Source organism: Xylocopa sonorina, chromosome 1 (genome assembly GCF_050948175.1).
Source record: "Xylocopa sonorina isolate GNS202 chromosome 1, iyXylSono1_principal, whole genome shotgun sequence".
Classification (NCBI taxonomy): Eukaryota; Metazoa; Arthropoda; class Insecta; order Hymenoptera; family Apidae; genus Xylocopa; species Xylocopa sonorina.
The window spans coordinates 1,117,047-1,141,140 of NC_135193.1; the positions used below are offsets into that span (position 1 = coordinate 1,117,047).

Consider the following 24,094-nt stretch of genomic DNA (forward strand, 5'->3'; position numbering starts at 1 on the left):
GTATCATGGTTAAATATGTACCAGTTTATGATATTCCGGATTCTTATACGATTTATCAAATCGTACGAACTTTTTCGAGTCTGGTTCTTATGAATCTAAGAGTTACAGTGTTCGTATCTTCTGCTAGAACTCGTAAAATGTCTTACGAAAATAGAACATGCTACTATTATTGCACTCCAAATGATTATTCACGTCCAAAGTCTTAGACATAGAGGACTGTATTGTCCGCTCACTCGATCAGATACTAAGATATAATGTTCCGTAGTGAATGATGCAGCTTATTTACAATATTGTGTGGCGCAAATCGCATTCGAATTGCTCGAAACAATCAGAAAACAATTAAGAACAAGAAATCTTGAAAACAATGAAATGATTGATAAAATGAAATGATCTTTTTCTATGAAGCGAAAATCTTTGCAAAAAAAGAAACCAAAAATCTCTATACCACTGTCTAATCCGAGACACATCGTACTTAAGGTACGAGTGACTAAATTTTTGTTAAAACGACTCCCCTAGTGTGGCGTCAACGTACACTTTCGCGTTTAACTTCGATCGTTTGTATTTTGAAAAGGAGAATAGATGGAGGAAAATAGTAAAACACTTCTCGACTCCCTTCTGTATAAAGAATCGTCTTGCTGTAGAATTGACAAAGCATTAGACAATATCCTAATTATTTCGAGCACTATAATTGTTTGTCATCGCGATTGGCTTATTACAGACATAGACTCACTTATTTCTATGTATAGGATATCGGAAAATAGAAAGTAAGTTTCGCGAAATATCCGCAAACGCTCAGGGACGAAAGAAATATCATTTCGTTTATCAAAATACTGCCTTTCCGAAGAGCTGCGGTCCTAAGAAAAACTCGAGTAATTCGACTTCAAATTATTTTACGTGCATGCACATGTCTAAACGTTAACTGATTAACTTCTGTTTAGACGAAAACCACTAACTTCTAAGCAGATAGAAATCAGTTGCAAAAAGACGATCCTACGATCCCTCGTCGTGTAAACACATTTGAATACAAATGACAATTACCACGTCTCTGAAACATTTATATAGTCTAACTAAGAAACGATAGAGAGAACAATTAAAACTACAGCAAAGGGATTGATCACTTCCAAGTATCGATTATTTATGTACAACAATTGTATCTACTTAGTTCATAAAAAAATATATCTTTCCACTACTACGAACTACCGATCCTTAAGCAGGGCGTTTCTGAAAATTACCAAAAACCTATACAAAAATCGTGTTACCAATTTTTAATAATTATCGATACACATAGCGGGCTGTGTACTGTTCACACGGCACAAGAAGTCTCGCGAGACAACCCCTTTGCACAGGGGTAAAAGCGGTTTTTGAAAAAAATTTTGGGTCTACCTATTCCCACCTTTGAAGCTCCTACGGTCCACACTTTTAAACTATTCATGCGCTACATAGTACTAAGATCCCTAATTAGTATCTATGGCTGGTTCAACCAATGGTACACTAAAACCGAAATGAAACATCCAATCTGACCAATTAGATCCCCATTCCCATCAACAAGACTTCTGTGACGTGCGAATTCTACGTTTAACGCATAACATTCTAATGTTGTCAACTTCCGCTTTAAGCAAGAGACACAAAATAAATTCAATACAGTGCCTAGTAATATTTAACAATAACAAGCTTCTTTCTCCAACATTGATCAAACTTTATCTGAAAAATCAGTGGGCATTTAAAATAAAGGAATTCATTTTCAAATTGATTTTTCCACCCACCAATTGATCGAACGATTTTCTACTTCTGATCACTAGATTTTCTACTTCTGATGGTCGCCATCTAGAATCACCGAGAAACTCCTGCGAGGAGGAAATTAAAACAACGAATACCATCTAAACTGTTGGTTCGACCGAAATAAAAGGTACATGAACACGTTAACCCAATTACGTCAACTTCGCTCTTAGACACTAGCATCGCTAATCTCCGATCAGCTTCGATCAGACATGCGAACTTACCGATCAGCTTCCTCCATTGCGAGCGCTAATCGGCAAAAAATATAATTCAGCAACAATCGTGCGGTATTTTCATCCCCTTCTCACGATCCTGAATGAAATGGATATTTATTATTTAATTATTGCATTTATGCAATTATTATTTTATATTATTGCATGTTGAGAATAATAATTAAACCACTTGATTTTTAATGCAGTTTAGAAGTAATTATTTCTTCATTTCTGATTGATTATAAGTTTCAATTAGGAGGGATGAAAATACGTAATTTGTAGCGAAAATTTACTTAATAAATCTAGCAAACTAGACAGGCACATACGACAGCATAATAAGAATCTTAAGGAACTATATTTTCAAAAAATAGGGACGAATGAACAATCACAGGTAAGGTTACGAACCGGTGTTCGACGCTTATTACCAAGCCTTCCGTAATCATTATCCCTGCGTTATTTTAAAGCATGAACCATTCATGTAATTTATGACACAAGAAATGTAACAGATAATTTTTAAACCAATAAGATTATGATTATTCAAGGGTTAAAACAAGAGTGGCTTTTCAACGTGAATTTTGAACGCTAATCATAGGTATTTACAATGTTATCTAATTCTTAACGAAAAATTGTTAACCCTTAAGTAGCAATCAATATTCAATCCTGTTCGAAGAATATTTAAATTTCTACAGTTTATACTATGAAACTGACCATAGAAATTTTTGTATTCACTATTTAATTTCCCATAAAAGGAACGATCATAAAATTTTTTATTTAATAGATTTGTTATAGCAGAAAAAAAATTTGCTGGTATTCTTTAAATTCATTATTAATTGAAAATACTACCTCAAAAGATCGATATCATGTTCTATCAACTTTCTTTCTTCTTCGAACATCTTCAAACTTACTTCAAAATTCGTTTCCAAAAGATTTGGCGTAACTAACGCACATGCAAAAAGCTTAACATTATTCGTGATGATCTTTAGCTACTGTTTTTGGATGTAGAAAATATTGCAACGTTCAAACCACCAAGTGATCCGAAACTCTTCCTCGGAAGAATTAGCCTACCGTCATGGAACCATAGGACTTTTTATACCACTAGTTCTAACCCCTTCCATGCAGAAATACTCATCTCGCCCTCTGTTATTAATAAACCATCTTAAATTCTTGGCAAGCTGTTTACATTTCTGGACGTGCAATTTAAAAAAGATTTAGTTGCGCGTTCGGGGAGTTCAATACTATATATTATAATCTTAGGCTAGTCTAGACCTCTCTAAACTTCTCGAATCGTTCCGAACCAATATAAAACATTCAACTTCTTTTGAGTTCAACAATCTTTTGGAGTTTCCAAGAATTCAACTTCGAATTTATTTTTTTACACCATTCAAACCTGTTTTGTCATTCAAGCTTCAATTGCACATGATCAGTTTAAAGTTTCATAGTTTCCGTTTTCAAGTACATCATTTACCACCATTCTTTCAATCTCTAACCACTCCATTATAGATTTAAATTCTCTAACAACTCAAATTTTTCTTCCACCATTAAAACTTCGACCGCATATTTTCACATGCGCGCTCAAAAATGTCTGGTGTAAAAGTCAAGCATAAAAATTTAAACGTTGAATCAATCTTTCAAACCTCCAATCATTTCAAACGTTTTCAAACGCTTTCAAACCCATCCATCAGCATTTAAAGCCGTCTCAAAATATAAAAAAAAAAACTCAACTCAGATCTCGTCGATTCCATGATTCAAACTGAAATCTAAAATTTCCAGTACTCCAAAATGGGAATTCTACAGGTCAGTAACAGGTCCGGACAGCTTGATACCGTTCTCGATCATGGAGAACCATTCAGGGAGCTTTTCCTTGCACGTTGACCTAGCGTCGATGTCCACGTTACCATCGTCCTCTTCCTCGTCTCGTTGCTTTCCCTTTCCGCGTTCCACCACATCATCTTCTTCATCCACGGACGAGGATAAAGCGTTCCTCGCGCGTTTCGCGTCGGCGGTGCCGATCATCTTATTATGCAGTATGCCCAGTAGCTTCTCCAATCTGACAAATGACGAGACAAGTCACGTTACATGCGTTCTCCCGCATCTATCATCCGCTATTCGACCCAACGAAACCTTTGTAATGCTTTCTTTAGAAGCGGCAAAAGCAACGGGAAGGTCAGAAACCAAAAGCCATGCTGCCAGCTATAAGAACAAGAAAAAGAATACATACGACCAAACCCGGTCACTCGCGGATCTCCCCTATTCAATAGCGTTTCGAGCAACATTCTATGGGGTGTGTTGGCGGATACGTAGAGTACGCTTCAAGCGGAAATATGTTTGTAAGGTATTTTTTGCAAGGTGTAGTTAAATAAAATTGTTTTATAAATATACACTATAGATACAAGTTTGATATTTTACTGCAATTTCATTGGGTGTGATATGTGTAAATAAGTATTTCCTACTATTGCTAAGACAGATCCTTCTTTATCAGTTCGTTCTTTGAAGTTTTTGTGAATTTTCGGCAGAAATTTATTGAACTGATAATTAAAAAAGAAAAGAAACTGGTGTTCAGAGAATTAAAAATCGTTTACTACTTCGAACAGGTTTGCTTTGTCAACCCCCGTTTACTAATATCTTCAACCTACCGTTCCCTTAGCGCACTACACACCATCTACCCGAAAACTTCCAAATCTTTCTTCAATAAGCACCTGTATACGACACACATAACACACACAATCGGAATCTTAGACGAATTAGGGGGTCCGTTCCCGAATCGAGCGGGTTTCTTCGCAGTCAGCAGTGTTAAATGCGTTTACCAACAATAAACAGCCACGGCAACTGTTCAAACGAATTAATTTGTTGTTTGCCGCTGACGGGGATTTCACGCCGACTGTTTGCCGCGGAAATTGTAAAAGACAGAAAAATATCAATTTTACGCGCGCGCGCGCTCTCGCAAACACGCACCGCGCGGGAGCTGGGCTTGAAAACATTAAATTAATATAATATTTGATCATTTATTCAATTGCCGTGCTCTCGCGCAAGCTCGATGCAAAGGAACGGAGATGGAAAAACGAAAGGACGCGGGCAAGCGGCCTGTCGTTGCGTTCCCACCGAACGGACGGGATCGAAAGATAAAAATTGACTCTACTTGTTTAAACTGTACACACCGCGACTTTTATGATATTCGAACGAAACAGCAAGGTACAACTGGTATAGTCAATAATGATACGTTGATTCTTTCGATCACGTCGACCACCTCCGAGGAAATGCTTTATTTTTTATTTTTATTCACTGCGATGGAGAAACGAGGGACATCGTTGCATGCACTGGCTTGCTTGGTTGAAATGTCCTATCTATCGATTTCTCTTTTCTCTTTTCTCGAGACTTGTTTTCTTAATACTTGCCGTTCTACGTGGTTCTTCGCCTTTTTAAGCAAAGATAGAATGCACTGTTATAATTTTTAGAACTCTGCAAACATAATCGTTTCACAGATAATTCTGTTGATGCAAAGCACGAGAGTTGGAACGTTTAAACTGAGCATGACAGTAGATGATGTTGTTTAATACTAGACGATAAAATAAACATGTTTAGGGCAGTAGTAGAACTCTTTAACTGGCATCATCGAATAGGTTGAAAAGTGTTGTATTGCTAAACAATCAGTCAATGTGAATTAATCGAAGATAATCTTACGGGCATAAGAAGCGTATTTTTCTTCTAGAATATCACTTACAGTAATATTAAATTAAATTCTACATTTAAAAACAAATTTTGAATTTATGCTATTAAATAAAAATCCCTAACATCATTTTACAACCAACCGAACAGATGACTTACTTCCATAAGTTAAAACGTGAATATGTTTTAAAGAGAAATTATATAAAAATATAATAAAATATTTTTAAGTTGATCTAAAAAATAGTTGTCTAACTCGATAATAAAAAAAATTGAACCAGTTGAAAAGTTCGGAGACTTATATACAACGCGCGAATTAAAGTAAAAACATGATACAGGCTTAAAACACGCGCAATCTACACTCGACACAAAAAAAATAAATAAATAAAAAGAAATAATAATTCGAAGATTAAACGCATGCTACATAAGCTGCAAAGCCATGCCAACGTGGACATAATTTACACTGTTTAAATATACACGCGTCTTACGTCTAATTAATTACAGCTATCACAAGTAAAACTGAGAGAACTTAAAAATATTAAAACAAACAGCATACCATATCTTTTATATGAAATTGTTGGCCAAGAATGTTCAACATTGGATCTACTAGTTTCTTTCAATTTTACCCTGGGGACATTGAAACTGTACAGTGTAAGTAGTAGAAGAGTCCACAAAATAGATCTCAAAAACACAAACGTGGATAAATAATTGCATAAAACTGGAAACAAAGATTTTTTCCGAATACTCTTCTCATACCTCTGAAAAGCCATTTAAGAAAAATGCAGTTTGTTCTTCGAACAACCTTATACCTGGTTCACACTTTCCTTCTTGATCTAAATTTTATTCCCACCTTTAATTTGATAGCATTCCTTTTCTTATTATAAAAAAGTCTAAATATTTCCCTTGTATTGTAGTATTAAAATGATAAAAACTACAGCCTACGTTCAGATCTTTTGGCAGATCTTAAAAAATTCATTTATATAATTGTCATGAACAAGTAAGATAAAGTACGTTAAACACATTCTTTACAAATATTTATCAGACATTCAAAAAACTCTTTAGGCGATCACTATTCATCAAATAACCACCGACTGATCCTCCCAATAAAAGTCCACCCATATTGAAAACTGAACACCTACACCATCATCGTGAACCAAGCGAAAGCTCATTCGAAGAGCTTAACACATTGTGGACCGATTGCGAGACATGTCGTTTCATTTTCTCTACCCCAAAAATATAAAAATGGCAAGTGACATAAGGTACTTTCAAAACCGTCCACTTAAATACAAATCTTCCATTAAAATGTTGTATCGAAATGTATGCACATTTTCTGAATGACAACTGCATTAGTATTCAATCATGGGTGGATCATAAGGGAAACGTCGCGCAGAGTTCCCAGTCCCCAATGTGTCAAGGCAGAATCGCGCGAAGTGTGTCCACGTAGAAAGGAAGAAGAGCGGAAGAAAAACTGGACAGCTCTGAGTACAAAAACAAGAGAAGTGTCAGAGAAGGGACCAGAGTGGATCAACGGATAGACCTACGTGCTATTCGACATGTACATAGTAGTAGCCTCTAGCAAGCCCTTGAAGCCCCCTTTGCTCAACGGCGACCGTCGGCTCGCGTTTGGTATCGCAGGGGCCCCGCGCGTACGTAGCCTAAATGTAGGCAGTGGTGTAGGTGGCGCGTGAAGGTGCTGTCAGGACTCTGGAGGTCAGGATTCTCGTCGAGCAGAGATCTTTCCGCACGAAGGAGCCACCACCGACTACGGTCACTTCCGGGATCTCGGTGATGGCTCGGCTCGTTTCATCGGCGACGTCATCAGCATCGAGACGACCCCGATCCTCGTCCTCGCTCACCGTTCTCCGGACATCGCCAGTCGCCACTTCGTTCCTCCCAGCGGCCATCTTGTCCGCCTCGCTGAACGACCGCTTCGACTGGCAGCTACCCTTCTTCTTTCTGGACTTCTTTGAGCCTGCCCTCTGATGATGTCCGCGTAACAAATCTTCGTCCTTCTTGATAGACCTCAGTTGGTTCTTCTCGGACACGCTCGAGGACATCGTTGCATGATCCGGTCCCGACTCATTTTCCACGATGGAATCCATTTTGGTCTCGTCCCGCGATAAAATGTTTTTCTCTTTGTCTTTCTTGATGTCTTCTGCCTCGCTACTGTCTTCTAGAAGTAGTTCTTTCTGTTGGTCAGAGTTCTCCGTTATCTTGTTGTCGAAAGAGACTTCCGAGCCGGTGATGCTACAATTTTCTTCGAAGGTAGCATCCTGATGGTCCAGGCTGTTCGTCTCCGCAATGGACGATTGATTCGCGCTGATAGACACCGGCCCCTGCTCGTCCATGGTCCACGAAGCATCCGTAAATGTCGGGCTGCTACAATCAGCGTTTCTATAAACGTTCGATGACTTGTCCGTGACGAAATGGTGAGCCAGCTCCGCGGTTCGGGAACGCAGTAACGAGGTGAACTGTCTGGGCAGGGATGAGAACGAGGATATCGATGATGGCGGTGCTGGGATCGGGCTAGAGGCGTCGGATAGAACGGTACGCACGGGGGTGCTGGTTACGTAGGATTGCGTAGTATCGAAAGTAGCAACAGACGTGACTGATGTTGCGTTTACGCACTTTGCCACGTGATTCTCGCCCTGGCACTTCGACGCCCGGGCCTCCTGCAGCTCCCGTCGCAGCGCCAACGTCTCCTCCTCGAACGCGGCAATCTCGCGGCCTTCGTTGCTATGTGCCAATCAACACACAAGTACCACCAGTTTATATACAATGTCAGCTCCCGAAGATCGCAAACGTCTCTACTACTCGACTATCATTTTTGTGTTTCATGTTTTATGTTTCTATGGAGATTATGCCTGTACGGATGGTTCTTTAACATGCTGTATATGTATGGTCCATGACATGCGGAGAATAGTTTTTTTTTCTAGGAAGTTCAAAGAACGTGCTTTTAGTACTTGGATGCGTTCCTTTTAACCCTTTGATGACTAGTCGGACTTCAGAATCGAATCGAAGTATTAATAATATTGAATGTTTAGTATTAATAATATTAAATGAATATGAAGTTTTTGGGGTATTTGACTTTGCTATGACTTTGCCATCTCTTGATATAATATTAATATTTAGGTTATAGTAGCTTACACTTGTTTAATGTTTGTTGTCCTCAGTAAGAAAGGGTTAAGTTTCGTATATGTGAGAAGTTTATGAGTAGAGTTTTAGTACTGAGTTATTTTCCGTGGTTTGAAATGGTTATTTATACAGTGGTAAGTATCTGTTGGAGAGGTTAAAATGCAGTTTGCAGAAAGCACAATGGTTTGAATAGGTTTGAGTGGAAATGGAAGGATGTCATTGCGGTTGTACCTGGATAACAATGTAATACTGTTAAGAGGGAAATTTTGCAATATGCATCAATAATTTTTCAATAGTCAATTGCTTGGAAGTTCTCAAACGAACAGATCTAGAAGCATACTTTAACCGACTTCATTTATTAAAGTAAACTACTTTCCTAATATTTAATTTAGATTATTAATGGTAAATATATGTAAACCTTCGAAAGTTGATGTTAAAAAAATTGCTACGCGTTAACAGTAATTTTCTGGTTTGATTAGATTTTTTTAATGTTAAATGTTTGTGTACTATTTGAAAAAAATAGTCAGTTCCATGAAATCCATGGCTGATGAAATTAAATAATCAGTAACAATGTTAGGATTCCCCAGAACGAGTTAAATATAAGTAGAAAGGTTTCCGCAACGTGTTAGGCAGAAAAATATATTGGAGCAATGAATATTATTGAAACTGGAAATAAAAATGACAATTCTCCCTTCTATTGCCATTGTAAAAAGTATCACAACTTTTCTCCTATTGCCAGGCTACAGAAAAACGGCATAAAAGGAAAAATAAAGCGGGATAAACAGAAAGTGTGAAAATACCATTTCTAACGAAAAGTGTTAACAGTTTATACAATCCCTGTCGAAAAAAAAAAAAAGAATCCAGCGAAACACGTGTAATAAATAAAAGTAAATACATATATTACAGCAAATACTCGGATAAAAACCGAAACATCTTCCCGTTCAATCCATACGTAAAAATAAATATTTACAAACAATACGATTTTTCCACGAATCTCGACACCCGTCACTCTTGATTGCACTTTACGAAATAACAAATTAATATGAATCACGCGTGTTCCTTTGGATCAAAAATATTTTACATAATTCCAACGATAATTTACGGAATCACATGAAATCAGTTGTGCCCAGTGCAAGACGAAGAATCGTGGATGAAATGGTTCACGAGACAATGTATATCGACAGAAACAGAAAGAGTTAGAGATAAAGTAGTCGAAGCTTGTTAGAAGAGTGTTCAACAACTATGCAAAATTATAATAAATGGGTACTCACTTTACGTTCAACTTTAACAGAGTTACTTCCTCTTCTAGCTTCGCGATTCTCCTATCGCTTTCCTCTTTCTCCTCCGTTAATTTCATTATTTGATTCTGGAAAGAAAGAAAGGAACGAGAACTTTTATCATTCGCAATTTTAATTTACAACGATCTGGTCGGGAAACGAGAGATTTTTAATAACGGAGATTTAATTTGAATTTTGGGAAGGACGGTTGGCTAAGATTTTGTCCAACGTTCCACGCGAAGTTTCATCTCGTCGAAAGAAAACGAAGATAAAGATAAAAGATAAGGGAGACAATAATATCCGACGTGCAGATAAGATGGCTCGGCTCGTTTCAAAAGAAATCAAACAATTTACATAGTAACCTGCAATTTTTCACGAGATAACGTTTTACTGGCTTAGCACTCTTTGCCCGTGAGCGATTCCGCGGAGTGCGCAGTTAACAAGAATAATTATGGAAGAGGCGTTATATTTTTGGAACTTCAATTGTTCCTCTCATTACTTTAAAATTATACTATAGATTCTCAGTTGCTGAATTTTATTTCGAAATTGTACGTATTATCAATTTTTAGTTACCTTTATCACAAAATTATACCTACTATTAATTCTTTCCCAGCTCACTCAGTGACTAGTACAGTCCTTTACACCGATCAAATTTTACATAACTCCAATTGAGTACTGTGTTTCGCTTTCTACCAAAAAATTACATGAAGTTCTAAAATTTAATACTCTATATAAACGTCTTCTCGTGTAAATCTCACGTAAATTTGATTTGCTTTGGTAATTAATTTTGAAAAATTATAATAATTCAGAGTTGAAGTATTGTAAATGGAAACGAAATAAATACATAAAAGTATAATAAATCTGATACATTCTGTATGAGAGTTAATTAATGTGATTTTAATTATAATTAAATATCTCGAAGGTAAAATTCTAAATACTTAGAGGTTCTTTTTATCGACGAATATCTAAATATTTGATACATCAAAATGATATTGTAGAATGATAATATATTTCAACACACGGCATTAATTGGCTATTTGACGTACTTTCCAAATAGCTGATTTATAATTGAGAATGCACGATTCTATTCTGATTAATAAATTTGCTTCGTTACAATTATCTGTAACTTGTACTCGCCAATATCGTAACACACTAATTAAATGAAATAATATGCATGGTTATGGAAATAATTAAGATTACGTTGTGGCACACTTGGTGAGAACTGTAACATGAAAATGAGTTCCTCGTGAGAGACTTTCTGACCTAAAGTCAACCATCTAATTAGATCATCTTGACTATTAATCCAACTCTCACTCAGCTACATGTAGCTTCTAGCTATGCCCAAAATTAATGAAGGCACAGAAAGGACGAAGATTGTGTGAAGCCTAAGATAACGTGATAAAAAAGCTTATTCCAGGAAACAAGTTTCAAGATCATTGAAAAGATTCTGTTAGAAAGAAAATGGAAAATTCAAAAATGGAAACTTTAAGGAAGGAGCTCTTTCAATCCACAAATCCGAAATTTAAATCGAACTATTTCTAAGCAGGATTAGTGTATAAATTGGAAAATATATTTTTATAGATGCATTCCGGAAATGAAATGGTCACTGCTTGTAAACGTACCCAATATCAGCGAAATCGCAAAAGGCGCGAGGAACACAAGTGGTCCCGTCGCGACGGTCACTTGGTCCGCATTTCCACGCGTCGAAACGCTACGCGCTTGGACAGAAATTTACATGCTCGAAAGTGGAAGGTCCCGAAGGTTCAATTACGGAGACTGGCAACGCGCCGTGGCGAAACAAGCATGGCGCAGGGGCGGCCATCGCTTCGGCTGATGAGGCTAATGGATGGTTGAAACCCGAGAAGACGGGAGAGGAAAGAGGGAAAGGAAAGAGGCTAAGGGAGAGGCCGTGACAGCCGCTAAGTGCCTCATCCTTCACCCTTCCGCGTCCCTCTGCCGCGACCCGTACGCACGGGGGAGAACGTCCTTCCTCTCTGTCCTTCCCCCTTGCCACGATAGGTGCCACCCTCATGTGAAACTTAATCATTTTTACCAAAGCGTCACGGATATTTCGTATTACGTCTACATTAGGTTCTCCGGTGTCAGCCAAGTTTTATCGAGAAGCTGCCTTTGACTCGGTGGGGTAACCAATTAGGGGATGAAGTCGGTCGTTTTCGAGTCACGACAGCGCGGAAATACAATCTAACCAGTTCTGTATAGATTAGCGATGCTGAACAATAATTATTTAATACCGCACACCTTTTTTTAGAACGGTTTGAAAAATATATTCCTTTTAGAAAGTGTAATAAAACCTACTTGATCGTGGTGAGGCAAACAGTCTCAAATGGTTCACACCTCGTTATTCATGATAAATTCATTTTATCTGAATGTTTATGGAGTAATTGATACTTCTTTTTTGACATAAAAATGAGTAATGTCATTCAGCAGTTTAGTAATTAGATATAAAGTACAGCGAAGTGAGCTTTGGGCTCCATTATGTTACACGAATTTACCACTAGAACTACTAAAGCAATCAAAATGACTGATTCCAAACTTCTCTGTATATTCTATAATTTCACACTGTTTTATTTTCGAAAATTTTCTATAGCTTCTCATATGATATAAAGTACAGTTGCCTTGTATTTACTTGTATCATTTTTTAAAGACGTATGAATAAAAAATGAAACTGCAATAGATATTCTTCTATAATTAATGAAAACTTCTTCAATTATGTTCTTTACATAGCAAACTTCAAGCGGTGCATTGTTTCCCATTTCCAGATCTCCTTACTGTTTAGCAGACAATTAATTAAACAAGAATAGCGATTCAGATTCTGATATGGAGTAAAATTAAATGCTTTCCCAGGAACAATAAATAACTTTTTGACCCGCTTCAGCGTAAGACCACCATTAAACAGTTCCCTGTGAAAAATTGTACCAGCACACAAGGAGCTACTTATTTAAGCATGAATTATTCCCTTGGATTGCTAACTCTTCGCAAAGCATGAATATGAATGTACTCTAGTTATTCTTCCTGCTAGTATCAAGCCAGACAGTCGACATAAATATCGCGAAAACGGAGGAGAGCGTTTATTTAACGAGCACTATATAAAAATTCCAATGTAAACACATATAAATAGTCGAACAAAAAAGGGAAAAGGGAGTCCCCGGAAGCGTGTGCGGACAAACTTGATCGATGAAAATTCGCATGCGGATGATAATCGAGGGAGGGAAATTGTAAGGAACGGGAAAAAGGGGGAGGAAGGCGAGAGGTGGGGAAGCGGAGATCACCTGGCCGTCCTAATCAAACAGAACGTACGAATGCTACGCAAACAATATGTCCATGACCACATCGTGGAAATGCCGAAAGCGTTGGTCGAAAGCGGCACATTACTGTAGCCTAACTGGCAAAGTCGAGAAAGAAAGAGAAAGAGAGCTCTTTTTCCCACTAAGCGCTTTGTTTTCCATTCCCACGTTTTCTATCCGCTAAACTTCTATTCTTCCTGCTCTTCTTTCACTAAACAAATCTTTTCGCGTTTAAATTTCTGTTAACTAGAAATTGCTCGCATTATGCTGGCCTGATAAAATTTCTATTTCATTATTACTTTTTATAGAATTCAAGTGTAGCCCTGACTTTATAAAAAGAACCTAAGTTCTACTCTTCACTGGAGGAAATTCAAAATTCTTCATTTAAAAATTTGTCAAAACTCCAAATCCATCAAAAACTATATTTTTATTTTTATTCTTATCTACACTTAAAAAGATTTTTAATTTCGTACAAATATAAAATCTAGTACCACAAATATCTCAATCTCTCCTCAGAGAAACAAAACTTTTCTATGCATGAGTGGTAAACAAGAAAATTACTGTGACAAGATGAAACATTTCATTTGCTATGGAAAACCTTCATGAGAGGCAATGACAACTATGAGTCAAGCTTTTGAATAACAAAGTGAATCACTGGCGCACGACATTCAAAAAATAATTAAGAAAGATTTTAAAACAGTCTGATAGACAGCAATGTCGATTTAAGATTTACAGAAACAAATAAATTTGATTTAAAATGTTAAAAATCATAGTGGTGTAATGTCAGAATATATGTAAGAAAGATTACGCTTTTGTTGAGTCAGTATAAAAAAAGACTCAAATAAAATTGGTTTATAATACGTACATTTAAGTTAGTTACTTCCAACGACCTTTGGTTTAGCTTTTCCTCCACCATGCATTTTACTTTTGAAACTAGTTCTTCCTCGCATGTCTTATTGGCTTGCCTAATTTCACGAATGAAATCTGGAACAATTAACATTGTTTATGTTCGATTATGAATCACAATTCATCGCATTATGAAATTAATCAAAAAAGTAAAGTAGTAGTAGAACAGTAAAATTCAATGATTCTAATAATAACTTTCGTATACCTGACAACATTCCTGGTTGATAATCCGAAGAACTACTATATTTACACTGTGCTAGTTTAGCCTTCATTCCCCCTAATTCAGATTTTGTTTCGTTTAACTCTTTAAACAATTGACTATTGCTCTTTTTCAATTCTGTCATCTAAAGGCAAAACCACACAATTAATAACATTATCACAAAGTTTTATAGCCTAGGCAAAAAAAAAATGAACCTACCTGTTCGATAAGAGACAAAACGAGCTTATTACTACGTCCAATTGTAGTAATAGAGCTTCCACTCTCTATGCTATCAGAATCCTCACTCTGAGTATGAATCGGAGCCTCTGCAGATCCAAGGCCAGGATCCGAATACCTCCGATGTTCTGAATTCAACTCATCGCCATTCATTTCACTGTTCTTATTAGCAGTGGATGGTAAACTTGCGTAATCTCCATTCTGATAATTAATATGCACAGGAGACTCCACTCCATTCTCCTGTAAACTGGTGTAACCATTGCCCATAGAGTTAATACCCAAGTTCATAGTATTATTTTGATTGCAATTTCTCCTGGGTCTACCATGGACAGTTCTGATACCAGAAAATGGCACTGGCTGATATAACCTGTACATGGTTGGCAGTGAAACTGGTTCCATGGTATAAGTCATGGGCATCTGTGCGTAGCCGCACATGCTCGGGTCAGATGTTGTAGTGAAGAGGCGCTGTCCATTGTTGGGGAAATTCTGCTGCACGTTAGACTGCCACAAAAGTTGCTGATAATCCATTCCAGGAACCATGTCGTTATTTTGATTATTTTGCAGGCTGTTCATCCACGAACCAAGAACACTGCTCCTCTTACTCGATCGTTTCTTGCTCTTCTTGGAATGACTGGAAACATCTTCGCGGTAACCTGATTTCGACGTGTCCAATTTACTAAAAGCCGATCGAAATTGAAGAAACAATATCAATCGAACGTAAAAATCCCGTAGGGGAAGAGAGTGAACGTTGCGTCTTACCTCTTATCCATTTTCACATAGACGATCTACACACCGTGTCGGAGGTTAGTCGTAGATCAACACTTGCGATGTACGTGACATGGAGTGACTCGAACAGAATATCTAACAGTGGCGCGTACACTGAAATACCCAGATGTTTCGATTCGTGGAGAGCTCGAGTGCAGTAATTCGCGTTACAACACGAGTCGTACGGTAACAGTAAATACGGACGGTAAACAGCCGATCCGAGCCGCTCTATGCTCTATTCAGAATCGGTCGTTATCACTTTGCGGCTGATTGGTTGTGTCGATCCCTACCATTTCCTTGACCGCAAAAACTGTTTATTTGCACGATGACACCGCGGGAACTGATTTTTAATCGTTACGGGCATCTTACCGTGAATTGTAATGGGAAATATTTACGATTACTGTCACGCACGGTTGCGGTTCGGTTAACCTTCGCGCGCTTTTGGGTCAATTTGACGCGCGGAACCAAAATTGAACGTTAATTTATTAACTTTCAACTTATATTATTATTATTATTATTATTATTATTATTATTATTATTATTATTATTATTATTATTATTATTATTATTACTATTACTAAAATAACGTAACTTTCATATATCGTACTGTTTAAGTGGCAATGAGAAACGTTCGATACGTTGATATTGCTCTCAATAATTTCAATCTAATTATTTATCATTAATCAAAACAGTAAGCAAAAGTACAACTTGTCACGCCTGTTTATTATACTTTTCGACATTGATCTTGATTTGTACATATCTGTATAGATAAATGCTGATTGTAACTGGGACTTATTCTTAATTTTTGTAAATGCTTCTGCCTATATTTAGAACATTGTAAAGTTATAAATTAATTGTATCCTATGATTATGAAATGTGAAAAAATACCAATCTTGTAATTATTAATCGTACATTTGTACATTAAACGTTTCGCATAAAAAGTTTATTTTAACAAGGATATTGCGATATATCGTAAAATACTGCTATAAGGATCTGTGTAAAATATAAAAAGTTACTGAAATTTTTACTTACTAGCTCACGTTCGAATACCGCGTGTATAACATTAAAAATCATGGTACGCATGCGCCATAGTGATTCTTCCAAGCCTCCAAGTGACGTGGCTTCAATGACGGCACGAGTTGTGCTGTTACACGGTGAAATTGTGTCGTTGCAATTGAATTTTAAATTAACTTAGTAATTATGAGAACCTGATAATAAAGATCACTTAAAACCGTCTCAACTGTCTTAGCCGGGTACATAACATATAATCAGACGCTGATTTAATTTGGTGAGTTTAACCTAAAACCACAAATCACACCACACTTGTCACATATTTAAAGACCGTATGTATAACATGAATTACGTATCAGTGGATTTTTTCTTGATTACAGCAACATGACCACTTACGAAGATTTCATTCAACAAAATGAAGACCGCGATGGAGTACGAATCACTTGGAATGTTTGGCCATCGTCGCGCATAGATGCTACCAGACTTGTCGTACCCTTGGGGGTACTTTATCAGCCCATCAAAGAGAGACCAGATCTTCCTCCTATACAGTACGATCCTGTGCTTTGTACGAGGTCTACTTGCAGGGCAATTTTGAATCCGCTCTGCCAAGTGGATTACCGTGCCAAACTATGGGTGTGCAATTTGTGTTTTCAGAGGAATCCTGTAAGAATTGAATCATTTTTTATTACGCAGAATTACAAAATTACTTTAGTCCATAGTCTAATATTTAATAATTTCAGTTTCCACCACAATATGCTGCTATTTCAGAGCAACATCAACCAGCTGAATTAATTCCAAAGTTTTCCACAATTGAATATACAATAATGGTAAATGAGATATATGACTGGATTGTGGATGTTTATACGTTTACAGTTCACAGTTACAATAACTATGTAAAAAAGTAAAGATTCAGAAAAGAAATTGTGACAAGTGATTAGAAAACAATCTAGAAAGTAATTTCATTTGAGTAATACTGTAGATTACATTTCTTTGGCTGTATTTATAAAAATACGAATCTATAGGAACATGCACAATCTACTTAAAATAAAATAATTTTATCTTTACCAATTTATAGCTCATCGAATATTAATTTCTATTATTTTTGTATCAGAGAGCACAGTGTTTACCACCAATTTTCTTATTAGTCGTGGATACGTGCATGGATGATGAGGAACTGGGTTCACTCAAAGATTCTCTACAAATGTCGCTGTCCCTTCTTCCACCCAATGCTTTGATCGGTCTCATTACATTTGGAAGAATGGTTCAGGTTCACGAACTGGGTTGTGATGGATGTAGTAAAAGTTATGTTTTTCGCGGTACCAAGGATTTACAGCCGAAACAAGTTCAAGATATGCTGGGTATACTACTATATTTTATATAATAAAATAGAACAATGGGGAACATATAATTATTTTCACATGTTATAATAGGTATAGGTCGACCAATACCGGGTCAAAATCCAAACCAACAGAGAGGACCAGGTGGACAACCATTACCGCCAGCTAATCGCTTCTTACAACCTGTACATAAGTGTGATATGAGTTTAACAGATCTTTTAGGGGAACTGCAACGCGATCCATGGCCAATTGGTCCAGGGAAACGACCATTACGATCGACTGGCGTTGCATTAGCTGTTGCCACTGGTCTTCTGGAAGCCAGTTATGCTAACACAGGAGCCAGGTATACACATACTTTGCACATATTAAAATCATTGTGTCCTATATAACTGTCGATTATTTTTTTACAAAGAACAAAACTATTAGTGTATTCAATAGTTATTATTGTTGATTTGACTGTTCCTTGAAGAGTATTTCAACGTTTTTTGCAGGATAATGTTATTCGTCGGTGGACCTTGTTCCCAAGGGCCTGGTCAAGTCGTAACAGACGACTTAAGGCAACCTATTAGATCACATCACGATATCCAAAAAGATCATGCAAAACATATGAAGAAAGCAACCAAGCACTACGATTCCCTCGCGTCACGAGCTGCGACTAATGGCCACATAATAGATATCTACTCGTGCGCTCTCGACCAAACTGGACTGTTAGAAATGAGGCAATGTTGCAATTCTACCGGTGGTCATATGGTCATGGGAGACTCTTTTAATTCTTCTTTATTTAAACAAACGTTCCAACGCGTGTTTGCCAAGGACCACAAAGGCGACTTGAAGATGGCATTTAACGCGACATTGGAAGTGAAGACATCGCGAGAAATTAAAGTTTCCGGGGCGATTGGACCCTGTGTATCTCTGGGAGTGAAAGGTGCTAGTGTCGGAGAACAGGAAGTGGGATTAGGCGGCACTTGTCAGTGGAAATTCTGTTCCCTCACACCGTCTACCACTACAGCACTATTTTTTGAGGTTGTTAATCAACATACCGCACCGATTCCTCAGGGTGGAAGAGGTTGTGTTCAGTTCATCACACAGTATCAACATAGTAGCGGCCAACGGAGAATCAGAGTCACTACGATCGCTAGAAAGTACGTTGATATATTTAAATACATGTCAATCCTTAAATGCATGATTTTTCGGAAACTAAAATATTAATAAAAGTGCTGTGCATTTAACGAACGCAGTTGGGCAGACGCGTCAACATCTTTACATCACATAAGCGCCGGATTTGACCAAGAGGCAGCTGCAGTTCTCATGTCACGTTTGGCAGTCTTCAGGGCAGAAAGTGACGACGGCCCAGATGTCCTCAGATGGGTGGATCGTATGCTTATCAGATTAGTCAGTATTTATTATTGAATTTATATTCGATGTTTTCCACGTAATATATAATTTTTGTAATGTTAAATATTTTCGTTACAGTGTCAGAAATTCGGAGAATACGCAAAGGACGATCCAAATAGCTTCAGGCTTGCAGAGAACTTTTCTTTATATCCCCAATTCATGTACCATTTGCGTAGATCACAGTTCTTACAAGTATTCAATAATTCTCCCGATGAAACTAGTTTTTATAGGTTATTTATCGTGTTTTCTGCATTTACTCTCAAATCAATTAAATAACCTTTCATTACTAATCGATCTTTTAATATTGCAGACATATGTTAATGCGCGAAGATTTAACGAATTCCTTGATAATGGTACAACCCATCTTGTACAGTTACGGATTCAGTGGCCCTCCAGAACCAGTTTTGTTAGACACTTCATCTATCCAGCCAGATAGAATTTTACTAATGGACACTTTCTTCCAAATCCTTATATTCCACGGAGAGGTAATTTTGCTGTTGTTATAGTCGTTGTTTATAATGAAGAAGGGATGAATTCGGGATTATTTTAAATACGCTAACATTCATCTTGACATTAAAGATAACTTTAGCAAATATTTTAACAATCTAAACATTGCCTTAAGCTATACTACTTGTATTCGATTAATATTTATTTATATAATAATTAGTCCACAAATATCATTGTGAATTACGCTAAACAAGTTATTTTTTAAGAACGAAAAAATTTTAACCATTTTTTTACTAGACTATCGCACAGTGGCGCCAATTAAAATATCAAGATTTACCCGAATACGAGAATTTCCGACAATTATTGGCAGCACCCGTCGATGATGCCGCAGAAATATTGGCCGAAAGGTTCCCTGCGCCGAGGTACATTGACACTGAACAAGGTGGCTCACAAGCTAGGTTTTTGTTGAGCAAAGTAAATCCAAGCCAAACTCACAATAACATGTATGCCTACGGAGCGGTAAGTAAATTTCATGTTCAAATCTTCTCTCGAATAATACATTTGGTTCATCTCGTCAAAATTTCTGTTATATCAGACTGTTTTATTTATTGGTCATTTTCAATATCGGAAACGAACATTAAGTCAGCGCATTTATTCATATGTAACTAATAATTTTTTTATGCGACCGTGATCCTGCAACCAGGGGATGCCGATACCCAGTGGGGTGTGTTTTTCATACATTCATTTTGTTTTCTATTACTTTCCAATTTGCTTTTCCATTGCTTTGATAATACACTTAAGTGAAAACAATTTAGCCACATGAATAATTTACACTTCATTGTAAAATAGATTATTTATTTTCTTCCTTCTTTCTCCACAGAATAATTTCTAAAAATAATAAGTATAATATAATATTCAACATTAGATATTGACTAATATTATGTACTGACCAATCTTTAACACGTTCATGGTAACATTGGTATTGGGTCGTCTTAATCTATTTCACATTATACAACATAATTTTACACATATATAATTGTACATATTACTACAAAGAAAGCACAGAATACTGTACACTCGTAGCAGTTTTTTCACAACAATATTGTCACAACTCACTGGTGGTTGGTATCAAGGCATATTTTTCACAAAATACACTTTTATGAATTATAACTAACTGTAATTTTCCTTTATCAATTGGGGATACAGTTTATCAGTTTCCTCTTTTTTCCATAATTAAGCCATTCAAAATCCAAACTGATCAACTCTATGAAATTTATTATTCAATCTCTACCATAGTTTACAATTGCCAAGCTAAAATGTTCAACATAGGTTAAAGAACTTTCGTATTTGCAACTGTTTTACATAAATGAACGAAAATAAATTCCCATTTCAGTTAGCGCGCTAATCAGTAAAATGATATGCTCTGATACGAAATGTAAAAATATTTGTAATCAAGATTGCAGTGGAGTCAGTCAGTTTGACTTTTGAATAGCTTACTTACCGATCGCAACTTATAATTAATTTGTATTGTAATTTAGGAGAGTGGAGCACCTGTCTTAACTGACGATGTTAGTCTGCAAGTATTCATGGAACATTTGAAAAAATTGGCCGTGTCATCCACCGCCTAAATCACAATGAAAACGTCTTATCTCATTTTACGTATGGTAAAATCAAATATTTTGCAATGAGACATCGATAATTGCAACTTATCAAGGAGGGTAAAATAGACGCAATAAGAATTTCTATATTATAATAAAAATCTATGATTAATTCAATGTAATTCTTAAATATTTTTTCCCGAAGTCAAGATATAATTCCTGTATAAATAAAATACATAGTATTAACGTAATGCGTACTTTATATCTGTTTTCCATTATTTTTTCAAATGTGTCGCCACAGCAGCTTAACTTATTTCTCAATAAGTGCATTTAACAAACAAGTAATGAACTCAGACACTGTAGTAACTATAGAACTTATATACCGTAAGTGATAAAGATATTATATAATTGTACCATTTTATATTAACGTATAAAACTAGAGATGTTTTAATGAAAATTTTTAAACAATGAAATTCACTATCATTCCTTTGAATATAACAAAAGAGAGCAGAACATTGTTGAATTTTCATCCAATGTAAAATAAACGAGGGTCTATGTGAAACTGTTAGCTGTTACATTTATTGTTATTTACAGTTAATCACATTACCAAATTGCGCATCATTAAAAGAGAAAAGAAAAATAAATTAACTAAGGAACCTTATAGACATCTTTTGCTCTACATCTGTCCTTTCTAGTGCTTTGCAGAACTCTTCAAACGAAATCATACCATCACCGTTCTCATCAGCTTCTACTATAGTTCTCTCCGCAATACTAGTTAGTTGTTCTTCGCTAGAATAAAAAGCAAATATACATAAAGTACTTTGCCCACCATTGAATAACATGCTTTGAATATTTTTACATATATACATTCTAGAATCTGCGATACAAATTTTTTGTGAAGCATTCCTAGTACAATCATTTTTTACTAATGTTAATAAATTAATGATAATTTTTTTACCTAATATTTGCACCAACCATCATGTGTAAAATGGCTAAAAGTTCATCCTTTGATATTAAATCATCATTATCCAAATCATACATCTTGAAAGCAACTGGAAATAATAATTCAGTTAGCAACAACGAATAACAAAGTAGCTTACAGTATACATTTTTTAGGCTTAATATCGACTTACATTTTAGTTTCTCTTGTCTAGAGTTTAATCTATTAGGGCTATTCTTTTTAATAGGTCTGAAGTGAGCCAGCACTTGCATGAATTGTAGGAAATTTACTCTATCGTTACCGCTTTCTTCGAAGAAAGCGTTCACAATCCTATCACCTAGAGGATTAATCGCCAATTCCGGGATCCTGAGGAAATCCTCCCTGCTAAGTGTTCCACAGTCCCCACGATCGAGACTTGTAAAGCGACTGTACAAACGTTCAATTTGATTTGGTGTGACTACAATCAAATCAAAGTAATAATTTATCATCAACAGTGACATAATTCAATTTTTAATGTTTCATCAAACGTTTTTAAGTCCAATACACACCCGGAATGAAAGTAATAATATTTTAAAGGAAATATAAATGGAAATGTATATCATAAATCAGTAATTAAGTAGAGAGTTTCTGATTAATCTAATCGATAAAAAAACTTACATCCCGTGGCTTCTTGTATTTGTGCGATTTCTTCTTCGCGCAACAAAAGGCTAGATCTGTTACCCATATTTTCTTTGGTATGGTGATTAAAAAATTGTATCAATTTCGACTCACGAACAGTCGTGTTAACTCGGTCGCAGCGTTCTAATTCATATTTAATTTCGTTGGCCGAAATTAAATGGCCATAAAAGCGACAGGTTACTCGCCAAGTGTCAAAGGTAACTGATTACATGAAAATCTTAAGGCTTATATACAGCGTATCGCAGAAGCATTGCTTTGATTGACAAGGTGGACAAGTTATTATGACGAACATAATGTTATCTCTAATAATTTTCGAATAATATACCTAAAATTTTACAATCAACTATTATAACAAAACATATTGTGCTTCCTGTTAGAAATGAAATTAAGAAATGCCACCTTAGAAGTGCTTATCTGTACATTGCGAAACAAAAGAATATTAGCAATATTAAAAAAGAAATAAAACACACAGAAAATATCGATATACATACGTATATGTTGAAAAAAATTATGTACACATTTAAATAAATGCATAAAAGCTACATGGCCTATAATTTATTGTTAGATTCTGATTAACATTAAATATATATTTATTTAGGTTAACCTCTTGGCGCACTCGCTCGGATTAAGTCGGGTTTACGAAGATGATCTATTTTAAGAAAGTAGAGAATAAAAAAGTGTCGCTTTCGAATTTTCAATTGCCGCGTTGAGGAGTTAATGGAGTTACTTTCGAGTCACTCTATGTGTCGCTCTTTATGATCATTATATGTAAATACAGTTTTTGCCACTGCATTCGTTAGTAACATTTCATGTTTTATAAATTATCATGTTAAAGAATTCTAAACTTCATTTACTCGCACGTGTAATACATAACTGTTATCAAATACAGAGAAACCAGTGGCGGCTTGTAGCTAAGATTATTATAGTGGGGCCGCTCCTCCCGAAAGTTTAAAGCCTTCGTTTTTAAAATTGTGTAAAAGGAAACAAACATGTTTGTAAAAAGAAAATTTATTCAAAAATTTGAGAAAATTCTGCACCTCTGGAACTGTGAGGTCCACAGTTCCATGCAAAAATTTTCCTACCTTTCTTCATAAACTAGAGGGTGAATACACTGACATTAAGCTTAAAAATTATATATCGTACAAGTATAAAGAAAGAAATATCAAGTGTAAATAGGAAGTGCTGCAGTTCCACAGAAACATAATTCATTAATATT

General features: G+C 36.1%; 3 protein-coding genes across 6 annotated transcripts; 1 reads left to right on the plus strand and 2 right to left on the minus strand.

Annotated features, from left to right (window-relative positions):
* Positions 1 to 3,983: 3,983 nt before the first annotated feature.
* LOC143431497 (uncharacterized) lies at positions 3,984 to 15,935 on the minus strand. Of its 3 annotated transcripts, none has more exons than XR_013102710.1 (7): positions 15,467 to 15,935; positions 14,690 to 15,383; positions 14,477 to 14,615; positions 14,231 to 14,349; positions 10,055 to 10,149; positions 7,190 to 8,384; positions 3,984 to 4,035 (listed from the first exon to the last, which is right to left on the minus strand). XR_013102710.1 is itself a non-coding variant. In XM_076908286.1 (7 exons), exons 1-7 carry the CDS (start codon positions 15,475 to 15,477, stop codon positions 7,304 to 7,306), a joined length of 1,890 nt encoding a protein of 629 aa, XP_076764401.1. In that variant the 5' UTR covers positions 15,478 to 15,935; the 3' UTR covers positions 7,040 to 7,303. The 3 variants fall into 3 exon arrangements, 2 of the variants coding, with proteins under 2 accessions (XP_076764401.1, XP_076764388.1); XM_076908286.1 differs by lacking the exon at positions 3,984 to 4,035 and having other exon boundaries at positions 7,040 to 8,027; positions 8,277 to 8,384; XM_076908273.1 differs by lacking the exon at positions 3,984 to 4,035 and having other exon boundaries at positions 7,040 to 8,384.
* Positions 15,936 to 16,467: 532 nt separating this feature from the next.
* Sec23 (transport protein Sec23) lies at positions 16,468 to 21,511 on the plus strand. Of its 2 annotated transcripts, XM_076909228.1 has the most exons (12): positions 16,468 to 16,760; positions 16,864 to 17,146; positions 17,224 to 17,310; positions 17,595 to 17,841; positions 17,914 to 18,163; positions 18,312 to 18,962; positions 19,059 to 19,212; positions 19,294 to 19,445; positions 19,526 to 19,700; positions 19,960 to 20,181; positions 20,366 to 20,386; positions 21,201 to 21,511. In XM_076909228.1, the coding sequence occupies exons 2-12, from the start codon at positions 16,868 to 16,870 to the stop codon at positions 21,288 to 21,290; spliced, it is 2,328 nt and encodes a 775-aa protein (XP_076765343.1). In that variant the 5' UTR covers positions 16,468 to 16,760; positions 16,864 to 16,867; the 3' UTR covers positions 21,291 to 21,511. The 2 variants fall into 2 exon arrangements, with proteins under 2 accessions (XP_076765343.1, XP_076765344.1); XM_076909229.1 differs by lacking the exon at positions 20,366 to 20,386 and having other exon boundaries at positions 16,478 to 16,760.
* On the minus strand, positions 21,433 to 23,150 carry Elm (calcineurin like EF-hand protein 1 elm). The gene is made up of 4 exons (XM_076909230.1): positions 22,858 to 23,150; positions 22,394 to 22,657; positions 22,219 to 22,312; positions 21,433 to 22,049 (listed from the first exon to the last, which is right to left on the minus strand). The coding sequence occupies exons 1-4, from the start codon at positions 22,922 to 22,924 to the stop codon at positions 21,905 to 21,907; spliced, it is 570 nt and encodes a 189-aa protein (XP_076765345.1). The 5' UTR covers positions 22,925 to 23,150; the 3' UTR covers positions 21,433 to 21,904.
* Positions 23,151 to 24,094: the final 944 nt, after the last annotated feature.

Coding starts and splice junctions, on each gene's coding strand:
- LOC143431497 (XM_076908273.1), bottom strand. Junction 14,350..14,476: donor TCAACCAGGAATGTTGTCAG/GTATACGAAAGT, acceptor TAATTGTTCCAG/ATTTCATTCGTGAAATTAGG. Junction 8,385..10,054: donor CTGTTAAAGTTGAACGTAAA/GTGAGTACCCAT, acceptor ATTGGCACATAG/CAACGAAGGCCGCGAGATTG.
- Elm (XM_076909230.1), bottom strand. CDS start 22,924: ATGGGTAACAGATCTAGCCTTTTGTTGCGCGAAGAAGAAATCGCACAA. Junction 22,658..22,857: donor AATACAAGAAGCCACGGGAT/GTAAGTTTTTTT, acceptor ATTTGATTGTAG/TCACACCAAATCAAATTGAA. Junction 22,050..22,218: donor ATGGTTGGTGCAAATATTAG/GTAAAAAAATTA, acceptor TTTTTATTCTAG/CGAAGAACAACTAACTAGTA.
- Sec23 (XM_076909228.1), top strand. CDS start 16,868: ATGACCACTTACGAAGATTTCATTCAACAAAATGAAGACCGCGATGGA. Junction 17,311..17,594: donor CAATTGAATATACAATAATG/GTAAATGAGATA, acceptor TTTTTGTATCAG/AGAGCACAGTGTTTACCACC. Junction 19,701..19,959: donor TCCTTATATTCCACGGAGAG/GTAATTTTGCTG, acceptor TTTTTTTACTAG/ACTATCGCACAGTGGCGCCA.